General features: G+C 48.0%; 1 protein-coding gene across 2 annotated transcripts in view; it reads left to right on the top strand.

Annotated features, from left to right (window-relative positions):
* Positions 1 to 9092, top strand: part of GPR156 (G protein-coupled receptor 156) — a 111761-nt gene extending 102669 nt beyond the window's left edge. For both annotated transcript variants that reach the window (XM_069554738.1, XM_069554741.1), the window contains one exon: positions 6064 to 9092. In XM_069554738.1, coding sequence (XP_069410839.1) covers positions 6064 to 7395 — 1332 coding nt within the window. In that variant the 3' untranslated portion in view covers positions 7396 to 9092. The remainder of the gene's footprint in view (positions 1 to 6063) is intronic.
* The last annotated feature ends 3943 nt before the right edge of the window (positions 9093 to 13035 follow it).

Genomic DNA, 13035 nt, shown 5'->3' with positions numbered 1-13035 from the left:
GGTGACAATATACAGCCTTGACGTACTCCTTTTCCTATTTGGAACCAGTCTGTTGTTCCATGTCCAGTTCTAACTGTTGCTTCCTGACCTGCATATAGGTTTCTCAAGAGGCAGGTCAGGTGCTCTGGTATTTCCATTTCTCTCAGAATTTTCCACAGTTTATTGTGATCCATGCAGTCAAAGGCTTTGGCATAGTCAATAAAGCAGAAATAAATGTTTTTCTGGAACTCTCTTGCTTTTTTAGCAAGCAAAACCTCAGCGTTTCCCCAGCCACTGCTCCTGTTGCTGACCCTCACCCACTTCATTCATTCATTGGACAGATGTGTGCCAGGCATTGTGCTAAGTGCTGAGGAACAAAAGAGTCTCTACCTTCATGAAGCTCATGGTGCAGTGGAGGAAATAGAGACTGATCAAGTAGCCATACAGTTATAAATGGTGATAAGAATTATGAAGGCAAGAAACAGAGAGGGAAGAAAGAGTAGTGAGTGGTGAGGACAGGAGAATCTAATTTAGAGTGGTCAAAAAAGACTCACTAATCTGAGAGCTGAAGTTAACTATAGATTGACCAGGCAAAGAGTGCAGGGAAAAGCACTCCAAGTGTGGGGAACAGCATTGTAAAGTCCCTGAGTAGTAGTTCGTGCTGGCATCTTCTGTAGGATACATTCTTTCTTTACATAGCATGGTGCCCTTGTTTCCAAGATCCTCTAGGGTCCTTTACTATCTTTTCCAGGTGCCAACTAGAAATCTTTGTCATCCCACCAACCCAGAAAGTTAAAAAGTATCTAAATATGGGGAAGAGAATGAATAGAGCCTTTGAATATCATAGTAGCACTAAGCAGGGTACAGGGCAGCCCCTAGTCCTTCTTTCTTCTGATCTTGAGCCAAAGTTGGCACCTCTCCCAGAACTGGGCAGAGTGGTGTGGGCTTGAAGAAAGCACATGGGAAAACTTGGGGAGACATGGGGCCCAGAGGAATTAGTAGTTTTTTTCACACTAACTAAATTATAGTCCATATAATTTTTTTTAGTACAGAACATACCTGGGTAATGCTATTTGGGAAACTACACTTTTTTATATTAGACTACCACTTGGGTATCAGTAGTCCCTGTGCAAAAGGATGGTGTGTTGGGGACCTATGAAATGCAACCTGTGAAAGAATTCAGCTCCCCAGGTCCCCTCAGTCTTTCACACCATTCCTTCTGTTCTGGACCATTTTTATCCATCAGAGTATACTTCTTGTCTTTACTATTTATGAAGCAGTCAGGACCTTTTTTCAAAGCCAGATTTCTTCCCACCTGGCAAGGCAGTAGCATTGCCATTGATACTCTGAAATCTTCAAAGAAGCTTTTTTTCCCCCAGCTAAACAGAAGGCCAGAAACTTGGCGAGAACACCCAGCATGGTTTTCATTCACAATCAGCTCATGTTGGAACAGCCAAGTGGCCTGACTCTTTAGCCTTATGGTAATTTGTGACGTGCTTTTTGTACTCCTGCCATGCTACCCTGTTTCCCACGCAGTGACTGAATCTGCTGTATCCAGAAAGATGCCTCTAGTCTACAGAGGAAGAGCTATAATAGGGAGCAGATGCTTAGGCAGTAAAATGCTGGCCTCCTGCCCCCGACTCCCCACACCTGGAACATATTTCCAGAACAGGCCTGAGAACCAGCAGCCCATCCCAGGGCCCTGTGGCAGGCCAGGAGAGGCTCCAGCATCTGCATCCCCACCTCCAGCCCTGCCGAGGACATAAACACAGGAGTCTCTCTTGCCTCCCTGAGTCAAGCTTCTTGGCTGCACTTCCCTCCTGTGCAGCCCCTCTACCACCCTGGTGTCCTCCTACTTTCCCATGGTCTGGGTGGTTCATTTTCTCATTCTTCCCCCACTTCCCTGTGGCTGGGGTCCCCAGAGGCTATTTGGGGCAGCATCCACCCTCAGTTCCCAGGTTGTGTGGAAGCCAGCAGGTAAAACCCTTCCAGAGCTGGAGGGACTTCCCTGTACATTCTGCAGCAGAGGAAATTCACCTATTACTTTTCTTCCTTGGAGCACAGAAACAAGATATTCCATTTCTCCCTGTGGCCTGCAGCCTATGAAACATCCCCACAGATGTTTTGCTTCACTGGGTATGCCCAAAGTAATTGTTAATAAGCTAATTTCAATGCAGCTGCCATGGTCTGTCAGATTTTGGTCTAACAATGGCAAACCACGCCTCTGATTAGTATGCAGCCACGGTGAAAACAAAGTTCCACTTCCTTTTCTGTGAGAAGGGAGATTTACTGATTAGGCTGACTGTTTCTAAATCTGTCACCAGTCAGCTTCAGATGTTTGGTTTGCTGGAGAAGAGTATTCCTCCCAATCAAATGTTTATACTGTTTTCTTATACTGTGATAGGCTTCCCAGGTGGCACAAGTGGTAAAGAATCTACCTGTCAGTGCAGGAGATACAACAGACATGGGTTCAGTCCTTGAGGCAGGAAGGTCTCCTAGAGAAGGAAATGACAACCCACTCCAGTATTTCTTGCCTGGAAAATCCCATGGACAGAGGAGCCTGAGTGGCTATAGTCCATGGGGTCACAAAGAGTCGGACACAACTGAGCGTGCACATGCCACACCATACAAGGAGGAATTTGTAAATAAGGCACAAGAAGGCAGCAGGGTTTGCTTGCTGGGGCAGTTGTCATCAGCTAATGGCTTCCTCCCAACTCTCTGAGACGGCAGAGGCCTCCTGAAGCCAGCCTGAGAATGTGGAAGGTGGGCTTCACAAGTAAGGGCTGGTGAAAAGAAAGAGAGTTGGGGTACCTCCAGTGCAGCCAGCACAGCCACCCCCTCAGGGAGATACCTGGCACCACCCAGTTATCGAAGAGCCTGAGTGAATGTCTTCCTGTGACTCACCCACTCTGCTCCTGGCAAGTCTTTGAATCACCTATGTTTCCCCGACACCACCCAGCCCTCAGTGCTCTGCGCCTGAGAAGGGTGAACAGGCAGGCAGGCGCTCTGCTGCAAGTCCTTCCGCTTATTCACCAGTTGCTCACTGGTCCGGAACTCTCTCCCGAGGATAAGAGAAGCAGACTGAAATAAATCAGGATGAAACTGGGAGTACCATAGTCAGAAAAATCACCTCCTGCTTATAAGGCACCTCCAGGCTTATAAGTCCAAGCAATCTTGGAGTTGCTGCCAGAAGACTACTGTCAGACTAGTTTACTTAATTTACTGTTCCCTCAAAGAGTCACTTCTGGGCAACTCTTCCATGTCTTTCTTAATTTTTATTGGAGTACAGGTGCTATATAATGTTGTGTTAGTTTCTTCCATACAGCAAAGTGAATCTGCTATACGTATACATATATCCCTGCTTTTTTAGATTTCCTTCCCATTTAGGTCACTACAGAGCACTGGGTAGCATTCCCTGTGCTATACAGTAGTTAGCTCTTCCATATCTACTTGAGAAGAAACCACGGGCTTATCCACAGGTGACTTGTGTCAGGAATCCTAAAGAAGGGAAACACCCTTTTATTTCTAGGGCATAATAAATGAATAGACTTCTCAGGTGGCTCAGTGGGTAAAGAATCTGCTTGCAATGCAGGAGTCACAGGAATCGCAGGTTTGATCCCTGGGTTGGGAAGATCCCCTGGAGAAGGGCATGGCAACCCATTCCACTATTCTTGCATTGAGAATCCCATGGACAGAGGAGCCTGGTGGGCTACAGTCCATGGGGTCGCAAAGAGTCAGACTTGACTGAGCAACTGAGCATGCTTGCAGTAGAGTGAAAATTACTCGGTTGTGTCCAACTCTTTGCAACCCCATGGACTATATAGTCCATGGAATTCTCCAGGCCAGAATACTGGAGTGGGTAGCCATTCCCTTCTCCAGAGGATCTTCCCAACCCAGGGACTGTACCCAGGTTTCCCGCATTACAGGCAGATTCTTTACCAGCTGAGCCACCAGGGAAACCCATGCTTGCAATAAATGGACATCTAAATACTCATCCTGAACTTCTAAAGGGGATGGCAACAGTTCAGTCTCTCAGTCATGTCCAACTCTTTGTGACCCCATGAACCGCAGCACGCCAGGCCTCCCTGTCCATCACCAGCTCCCAGAGTCCACCCAAACCCATGTCCATTGAGTCAGTAATACCATCCAACCATCTCATCCTCTGTCGTCCCCTTCTCCTCCTGCCCTCAATCTTTCCCAACATCAGGGTCTTTTCAAATGAGTCAGCTCTTCACATCAGGTGGCGAAAGTATTGGAGTTTCAGCTTCAAAATCAGTCCTTCCAATGAACACCCAGGACTGATCTCCTTTAGGATGGACTGGTTGGATCTCCTTGCAGTCCAAGGGACTCTCAAGAGTCTTCTCCAGCACCACAGTCCAAATGCATCATTTCTTCAGCGCTCAGCTTTCTTTATAGTCCAACTCTCACATCCATACATGACCACTGGAAAAACCATAGCCTTGACTAGACAGACCTTTTGACAAAGTAATGTCTCTGCTTTTTAACATGCTGTCCAGGTTGGTCATAATTTTCCTTCCAAGGAATAAGCGTCTTTTAATTTCATGGCTGCCATCACCATCTGTGATGATTTTGGGGCCCCCCAAAATAAAGTCAGCCACTGTTTCCACTGTTTCCCCATCTATTTGCCACGAAGTGATGGGACCAGATGCCATGATCTTAGTTTTCTGAATGTTGAGCTTTAAGCCAACTCCTCTTTCACTTTCATCAAGAGGCTCTTTAGTTCTTCTTCACTTTCTGCCATAGGGTGGTGTTATCTGCATATCTGAGGTTATTGATATTTCTCCCGGCAGTCTTGATTCCATCTTGTGCTTCCTCCAGCCCAGCGTTTCTCATGATGTACTCTGCATATAAGTTAAATAAGCAGGGTGACAATATACAGCCTTGACGTACTCCTTTTCCTATTTGGAACCAGTCTGTTGTTCCATGTCCAGTTCTAACTGTTGCTTCCTGACCTGCATACAGGTTTCTCAAAGGCAGGTCAGGTGGTCTAGTATTCCCATCTCTTGAAGAATTTTCCACAAACCCGTCCCCAAACCCTCAACCATGTCATCTGCCCCAACACCATCAGTTCCCCATGATGATCTCTTTCCTGCTCCACTGCCTTCAAACAGAAATTTCAGAAGGTGGACATCAGGTCTGAACTAGGCAAACAGCTGCTGTAGCACCAGAGGGTTCTCAGGGCACACACTGCCGTTAGTCCTCCTCCTGCTTCGTGCCCCATGGTCCTGCAGTTGGAATGGCATATCTCTGTAGCTGTCACCTGCCATCATCCTAGGCACAGCCCGTTTATCAACTAACAGCCAAGCAGCAGGTAGGTGGCTCAGCTTCTCCAGTAATTCTGATGCCTGCACTTCTTTGGGAGATACCAACAGCTGATAGTGTCACATGATAGTGTTGGCCTCTCACCCCCATGTGTCAGCAGAGGGAGGTGATAACACCAACCTGATATTCTCACTCCACGCTAAACCCCACCTCCACCCTTGGCTCCAGTCTTGTCACACTGGCCCAAGAATGTATCATTTCCGTGTTCTCCCCATTTTCTAGGCTATTTAGCAAGAGGTAGGATGCTTGTTTCCCCAGTCCTTCATCCCCTTCACAGGTGCCTCAAAGTCATCTGTATTTTGCAAAAGTGTGATTGATATACCCAGAGATGGGCCATCCCAAACACTGTTTAGACTGCAGTTCTACAGAGCGACCTGACACCCTCCTCAGTTCTGAGAGGGTCTGCAGCAGCCAGCATGCAGCTAGACTGTGCACCCCCCGCCTCACTCCCCACAATCTCTCTTACTGCAGACAGTGCTACAGTTTGGGGACATATGGGGGGATTAAGATCATACAACAATAAATGATAGTTAATCTTCACTGAGCACATATGTCAGTTTATTGTGCTAAACCCTTTATATGCATCATCTCATTTCACTTCAAGAAGGTGCCTCCTCAGGACCTAAGATCACCAGCTAGTATGTGGAAAAATGGATTTAAACTGAGATCTCGCCAGCATGGGAGACACTGTGAAAACCCTCAGCAGCATCTTTTGTTGATAGTTTTGCTTTTGTTTTATAGAAAAATGCTGTGATTGAAAGCCTGCAAGAACAAGTAAACAATGCCAGAGAGAAGCTGGTGAGACTGATGTCAGCAGGGTGCTCCTCTGACCTCCCAGAGGAGGCTGTGCCACCTGCCTCTTCCCACCATAAGGACATCCTGGCCACAGCCTCTGCCCATAGCCTGGCACCTCAAGGGCCTTCAGAATGCCTCTCTGACTCTCAGAATGATACCAGTGTGGCCACCCAGGACCCCCAGAGTACCTCAGTGCTGGCCTCAAGTGTAGAAGGCCTCAAGGGGCCTGTGAAGGACACCAGCCCCTCCACAGGGCAGAAGCAGAAAATTTCTGACCTGAAAGACCTTTCTAATCCTTTACATTTGGGCTGCAGCCAGAAGCCATGGGCTGAGCAAAGCCAGACTGCAGAAAGAAGAGGCCAGGTACCCATGGCCCTCCACCAGTGTCTCATGCAAAGTGAAGAAGGCTCTGTTCCCCAGAGACATGGGCAGGTAGAGAACTCAGAAGGGCCCCCAGAGCAACTGTCAAGAGTCAATTCAGTGATCAGGGAGAAACTTCAGGAAGTCCTCCAAGATCTGGGCCTGGGCCCTGGGGCTCCCCTCCCCTCTTCCTTGTCTTGTCCCCAGCAGCCCTGGAAAAGCAACGCTGCCCACAGCCCCCAGAAGGTGCCCCTCTCCAAGGAGCCAGGCTTCAGCCCCTCCATGGTGAGGAGAAGGCGGGCGGCACAGCCGGCTTGCTCACACTTTCTAGGCGCTGTACCCTCCTATGTGGGGCATCGGGTAAACAGGGTCATTACTGGGCAAAATGTACAGGACAGGGACAGCCCCTGCCTGGACCCCCAAACTGCTGATCCCAGGGTAGCACGACCCTCTTCTGGGAATCCGTTAGTACTCCCTGCTCCTCGAGGCAAGCCAGGCGCCCTAGAGGGCCGCACACAGCGCCAGGCAGAGCCCCAGGGAGTCGAACGGAGCCTCACATCCTTTCCCCAAAAGTCTTCCGGTTCTGGCCGGAAGCTGTGTCCCGCTACCCCACGCCCATCCAAGGCCTCCCCCGACCTGCCTGGGCAGCGGCAGTCCCCAGGGTCCCCAGGCTGCCCCTCCTTGTCTTCTCCGAGTAGCTACCTTGACACCGAATCCAGCAGCTCAGACGAGCTCTTCTGCCGCTGCCACCGGCCCTACTGCGAGATTTGCTTCCAGAGCTCCTCTGACTCCAGTGACAGTGGCTCGTCAGATACCGACCCTGAACCTGCAGGGGCGCTGGCTTCCTGGGAAAAGCTGTGGGCCCGCTCGAAGCCTATCGTGAACTTCAAAGATGATTTGAAACCCACACTGGTGTGATCAGCAGAGCAAGTCTGGACCTAGGGCTCTGTCGGGATAAGCCATAGCGTGGCCCGCTCTGGCCTTCAGGGAACAGACCAGTGCCTTTCCCACGTTCGTGCGCTCAGTTGAGCACCATGGTACCTTGAGCACTTCCTGATATACACAGAGGGATATTGCCTGTTTTGTTACTACCTCACAGCATTCCTGTAAGAGACTCCAGCTGAGTGCCCATAAAAGATACCCGTTAGATAAAACGGTGCTAAATGAGCACAAAGGGTCTTTTGTTCTGGTCAGCCTGTAATGTACAAAACTCTATATATACCAGATGGATGGGCTGGGTGGACAGACAGATGCAGAAGTGGAAAGAAAATTTCTGCAGAACCAGAGTTGTGGACTGTAATTCATCAAATTGGCTTTTTGGTGGCCAACCTGCTAAGAAAATATCTCCTATGGACTTAGATGGTCCACTCTCGGCAGGGGGTGGTTTGTTTCTGCTCAAGATTGCGAACAGCACCACCTCTTCGTCCCAGCTTCCAGTCAGACTCATTTCAGAGCCACCTGTACATCTCTATTTTGTGTCCATCTCTTCACACCATTGTGGCACCATGAGACAGTCAGGCAGCCCAGATCTCTCTCCTGGGCGCGGACGGCACCTGAGTCACCCCTCTTCTTTGACCCTGCCAGTGGTGCAGTTTTGCGGTAGTGAGAAGTATGTATTGGCAATCCCTGTTTAGGTTGGAGAGGCCCTATTGGTCAAGAGGGTGCCAACTGGGCCAACATGACCACTGATGGCTACACTGACCTGGAAATAGAAAACAGGAAAATAGAAAGGAAGAAATGGGGGAGAAGATAAGAAAAAAAAAACACAACAGATTTTGCACATTTACCTTGAGTCTAGCATGGTACTTGGAAACATAAAGTATCAGTAATTGCTTATGATAATCCCGTGAAGTAGGTACTCTCATCCCCATTTTACAGGTGGGGATTATGAGGCTTAAGAGGAAGGAGGTGGCTTCCACAGCATCACACTGCTGGAGAGGGGCCCATGTGGAAGCTGGGCACAGCTCACAGGATTCCAAGTGCACACACTTCCCTGGGGCACATCTCTTCACTTGTTCCTCTGGGAGTGGCAGGCCGAGTGTGGCAGGCTGGACAGCGAAAGTAGCATGGGAAGCTGCAGCGTGCTCAACCCGCAGTCCAGGATGACAACACTGGGCTCCTCGCCTCAGTAAGCAGGCCGCCACTGCCTTGGGAGCCCACCCACACCTCCCACAGCAGCCGGGGAGCTGGTGAGAGATAAGTACCAGGGTCTTGTCGGCTGCCAGAGCCAACAGAGAAAACACAGCTGGGTCCACTTCACTTGTTGCTGAGCTAGTTGTTTACAGGCTGGTCCCTGCCCCTCACCTGTGTGTATATCCGCATGTGTACACATGCTTGTATGCAGGAGCATGGGCCTCATTAGATACGTCCAGAGGGGAGCATTTGCCTCTAATGTCTTGCAGAAGATGTTATCATGGACTCTCGTTGGCTGCTGACACCTTGTGAGTCTCCAGACACTGGACCAGGAGGCCCTCCAGGCAACACAGCTTCTTCTGTTGTCCACTTTTAAATACAAATATCATAATTTATTCTGTGTGTGGGCTTGAAGTTTCTGCTTGTGCTGTTTGTATGCTGTCCAAGTGATGCCTTAATAAAAGAAATGGTTCTCAAGGCAAGTCTCTTCAGAAATTGTAGTTTGAAAAAAAAAATGTAGTTTGGGGCTGGGGAGGAGGGGTACAGACAAGACTGAAGCACTCAAAGGAGTGGAAACAAAGCAGCATTTAGAGTTGCCGTTGGCTTACCATGGGATCCAAGTGCATTTCCCACCACACTTCCGCTGGTAAGATTCCTCTGACATCTCCATGTGCAGCTTCCTATCCGAGGAACACCTGTGAGTAGAGACTTGAGACCCTTGACTCTTCCCACCCGCTGGCGGTCCTGTGCTTGGGCTTCTCCTCCTTCAGCTCCTTTTCCCCCAGTGTGTCACCACTAGCAGCCTACTATTCAATAGTGTGCGATATGGCAGTCCTCTCATTGTCCACTCCTACACCCTCAGTTCCCCCATCCCAGCCCATCTATGTCTCCATGCCTCTTCTATCTAGAATTCCTCTCATTTTTGTGCACTTTGTGAATTACTCATCCCTCAAGCCTCAGATAGAGCATTCACTCTCTCCTCAGCCTTTCCTGAGCATCCTCAGGTAAAAACAACATCCCCCAGTTAAATGAAGAAAGGTGTTTTGGGGCCCGTGTTTCAAACTTAGTTGTAAAGAAGCTTCTATCATACATTTTACCTAGACTGACTTTGTAACGCTTGCTAGACTTTGTTGAAAAGATGGAGAATCTATCCTAATTTCCTTATTTATCATTTGGCTGGAAAACTGTGTGCCAAGCACCACAACTACCTGCCCCAAATACTCTCTCCAGATCTATTGTTTCCTCTGTGTGCCATCCCTGCCCCCGCTCCTCACCAGCTCCTTCCCTGGACCTTTTACTCAAGGCCAGCTAACCCAGTGAAGGTCTTAAAGGGATGTATGTGCCATGACTTTGGGCCAACTCTTGATTGTTACAGTCCTGAAGAAGGAGCAGAAACTTGGTGCAGAGAAATCCTGGGGAAGGAAACATGCCTCTGCTGCTGGCTTTGGGACCATGCCTGTCTCCATTGGTCTCAAGGTCTGGCATGGAGCCAGCCTGTTTCTTACCTAATTAAGGAAGGTTGCTTTGCTGATTGAAATCTTGAGACTGGAGGTGTCCATCCCAGTCCCAAAGTCTGCCCCTTTCTCTGGCCCAGGTCAAACTCTCCTTAAAGGATCAGAGTGGCCTCCCCGGAGCTCAGGAAAACAGAGCATCAGATGTCAGTTCAGTTCAGTTCAGTCGCTCAGTCATGTCCAACTCTTTGCAACCCCATGGACTGCAGCACACCAGGCCTCCATCACCAACTCCTGGAGTCCACCCAAACTCATGTCCATTGAGTCTGTGATGCCATCCAACCATCTCATCCTCTGTTGTCCCCTTCTCCTCCTGCCCTCAATCCTTCCCAGCATCAAGGTCTTTTCAAATGAGTCAGCTCTTCGCATCAGGTGGCCAAAGTATTGCAGATGACACCACCCTTATGGCAGAAAGTGAAGAACTAAAAACTTCTTGATGAAAGTGAAAGAGGAGAGTAAAAAAGGTGGCTTAAAGCTCAGCATTCAGAAAACTAAGATCATGGCATCTGGTCCCATCACTTCATGGCAAATAGATGGGGAAACAGTGGCATCAGATGTCAGAGACATGTTTTTACCAAACTATATCACTTGCAATGCTATCTAGGTTGGTCATAACTTTTCTTCCAAGGAGTAAGCATTTTTTAATTTCATGGCTGCAATCACCATCTGCAGTGATTTTGGAGCCCCCCAAAATAAAGTCTGACACTGTTTCCACTGTTTCCCCATCTATTTCCCATGAAGTGATGGGACCAGATGCCATGATCTTCGTTTTCTGAATGTTGAGCTTTAAGCTAACTTTTTCACTCTGCTCTTTCACTTTCATCAAGAGGCTTGTTAGTTCCTCTTCACTTTCTGCCATAAGGGTGGTGTCATCTGCATATCTGAGGTTATTGATATTTCTCCCGGCAGTCTTGATTCCATCTTGTGCTTCCTCCAGCCCAGCGTTTCTCATGATGTACTCTGCATAGAAAGTTAAATAAGCAGGGTGACAATATACATCCTTGACATACTCCTTTTCCTACTTGGAACCAGTCTGTTGTTCCATGTCCAGTTCTAACTGTTGCTTCCTGACCTGCATATAGGTTTCCCAAGAGGCAGTCAGTGGTCTGGTATTCCCATCTCTTTCAGAATTTTCCAGTTTATTGTGATCCACACAGTCAAAGGCTTTGGCATAGTCAATAAAGCAGAAATAGATGTTTTTCTGGAACTCTCTTGCTTTTTTGATGATCCAGCAGATGTTGACAATTTGATCTCTGGTTCCTCTGCCTTTTCTAAAACCAGCTGTTTTTCCAGTGGTCATGTATGGATGTGAGAGTTGAACTGTGAAGAAAGCTGAGCACCGAAGAATTGATGCTTTTGAACTGTGGTGTTGGAGAACACTCTTGAGAGTCCCTTGGACTGCAAGGAGATCCAACAAGTCCATTCTACAGGAGATCAGCCCTGGGTGTTCTTTGGAAGGAATGATGCTAAAGCTGAAACTCTAGTACTTTGGCCACGTCATGCGAAGAGTTGACTCATTGGAAAGACTGTGATGCTGGGAGGTATTGAGGGCAGGAGGAGAAGGGGATGACAGAGGATGAGATGGCTGGATGGCATCACTGACTCGATTGACGTGAGTTTGAGTGAACTCCAGGAGATGGTGATGGCAGGGAGGCCTGGCGTGCTGCAATTCATGGGGTCGCAAAGAGTCAGACACAACTGAGTGACTGAACTGAACTGAACTGATTATTTGTAAAGTGGTAAAGAGAAAAGTCAACGCAGGTTGCACAAAAATCTCTTCTATGTCTGTATTTATTATATTTAGATATGTCTCCTTCACAGACTGCAGTTTCCTAAAAGCTCTAAGTGTGTCTTCTGCATCTTCGTATCCTCTAGAGTAGCCATCAGAGAGCTTTGCACAAATTATGAACCCAATAAATGTTTGATGGATGGATTTCTGGGCAGATAAATGGAGGAAAGCAAAGAAACAAAGGAAGGCAAAAAACCTGTAATGGATCTTGTGATGCAGCAGAAAGGGAGGCAGGGCCATCTGGCTTCACTGCTTTTCAATGAGGTAAGAGCAAGAAACATCACTGAAAGACACAGAGGTGACTGAATTCTGAAAATGACAGTACTTTAAATCTCTTAGGGGTAGGGGAGGTATAGTGACAAGAGTTAATGGAAGAGAAACAAGGTTGTTGTAATAAAGGTGTTCTCTTGAAGATATTTTCCTCCCATGCTTGTAACTAAGTTACATGCAGTATTAGCAGGAGGACAGTCTGCTCATCTTTCTCAGCATCATCTCCCCCTTTCTCAGAGCCCAAAACACAACAGTGTCTCTGTTCTCTCTGGCTGCTGCACTCTTCCCAAGAACACTATCTGGGCTTTGTTAAGGGAAGTCTAATGGAGAGGTGGCAACTTGGGGACTGAAAGCAGGAGAGAGGTTACTCATTGCCCTCAAACTTTGCTCTTCTTCACCTCCAGTACACACTCTTCTCTCTTTCTCCCTGAATTATTTCTGATGTTAGCATCCCCCTGCCAAACTGCATTTGATTAAGGGAACATCTTGGGATGTTCAGTTCACCATGGAGGTCATAAAGAGATAAGAAATGCCAGTGTCATAATGCAAAATAATCTGTTATGCGCTTGACAAGATCTGGGTCAAAACTTTCCAACCCTTTTCATTCTTTGACTTATCTTTGGATGTCTAAATATACTAGCAAGACATGTAAGCTCAGAGAATAAGTACTTGGGAACGGCCCTGAAAAGGTCTGCAGGTGACTAAGAGAAGAGAAGGAGGGCAGGAGGTCAGGAAGTCCAGAAAGCAGAGAGAGATGAGGGAGATACAGCAAAGAAGCATGTGTGCTGAGTCACTTCAGTCGAGTCCGACTCTTTGTGACTGACCCCTGGCAGCCTGTGACTGCCGGGCTCTTCT

Source organism: Ovis canadensis, chromosome 1 (assembly GCF_042477335.2).
Source record: "Ovis canadensis isolate MfBH-ARS-UI-01 breed Bighorn chromosome 1, ARS-UI_OviCan_v2, whole genome shotgun sequence".
Taxonomy (NCBI): Eukaryota; Metazoa; Chordata; class Mammalia; order Artiodactyla; family Bovidae; genus Ovis; species Ovis canadensis.
Note: the sequence above shows the minus strand (reverse complement) of the source record. Positions and strands in the feature narration are given on the sequence as shown.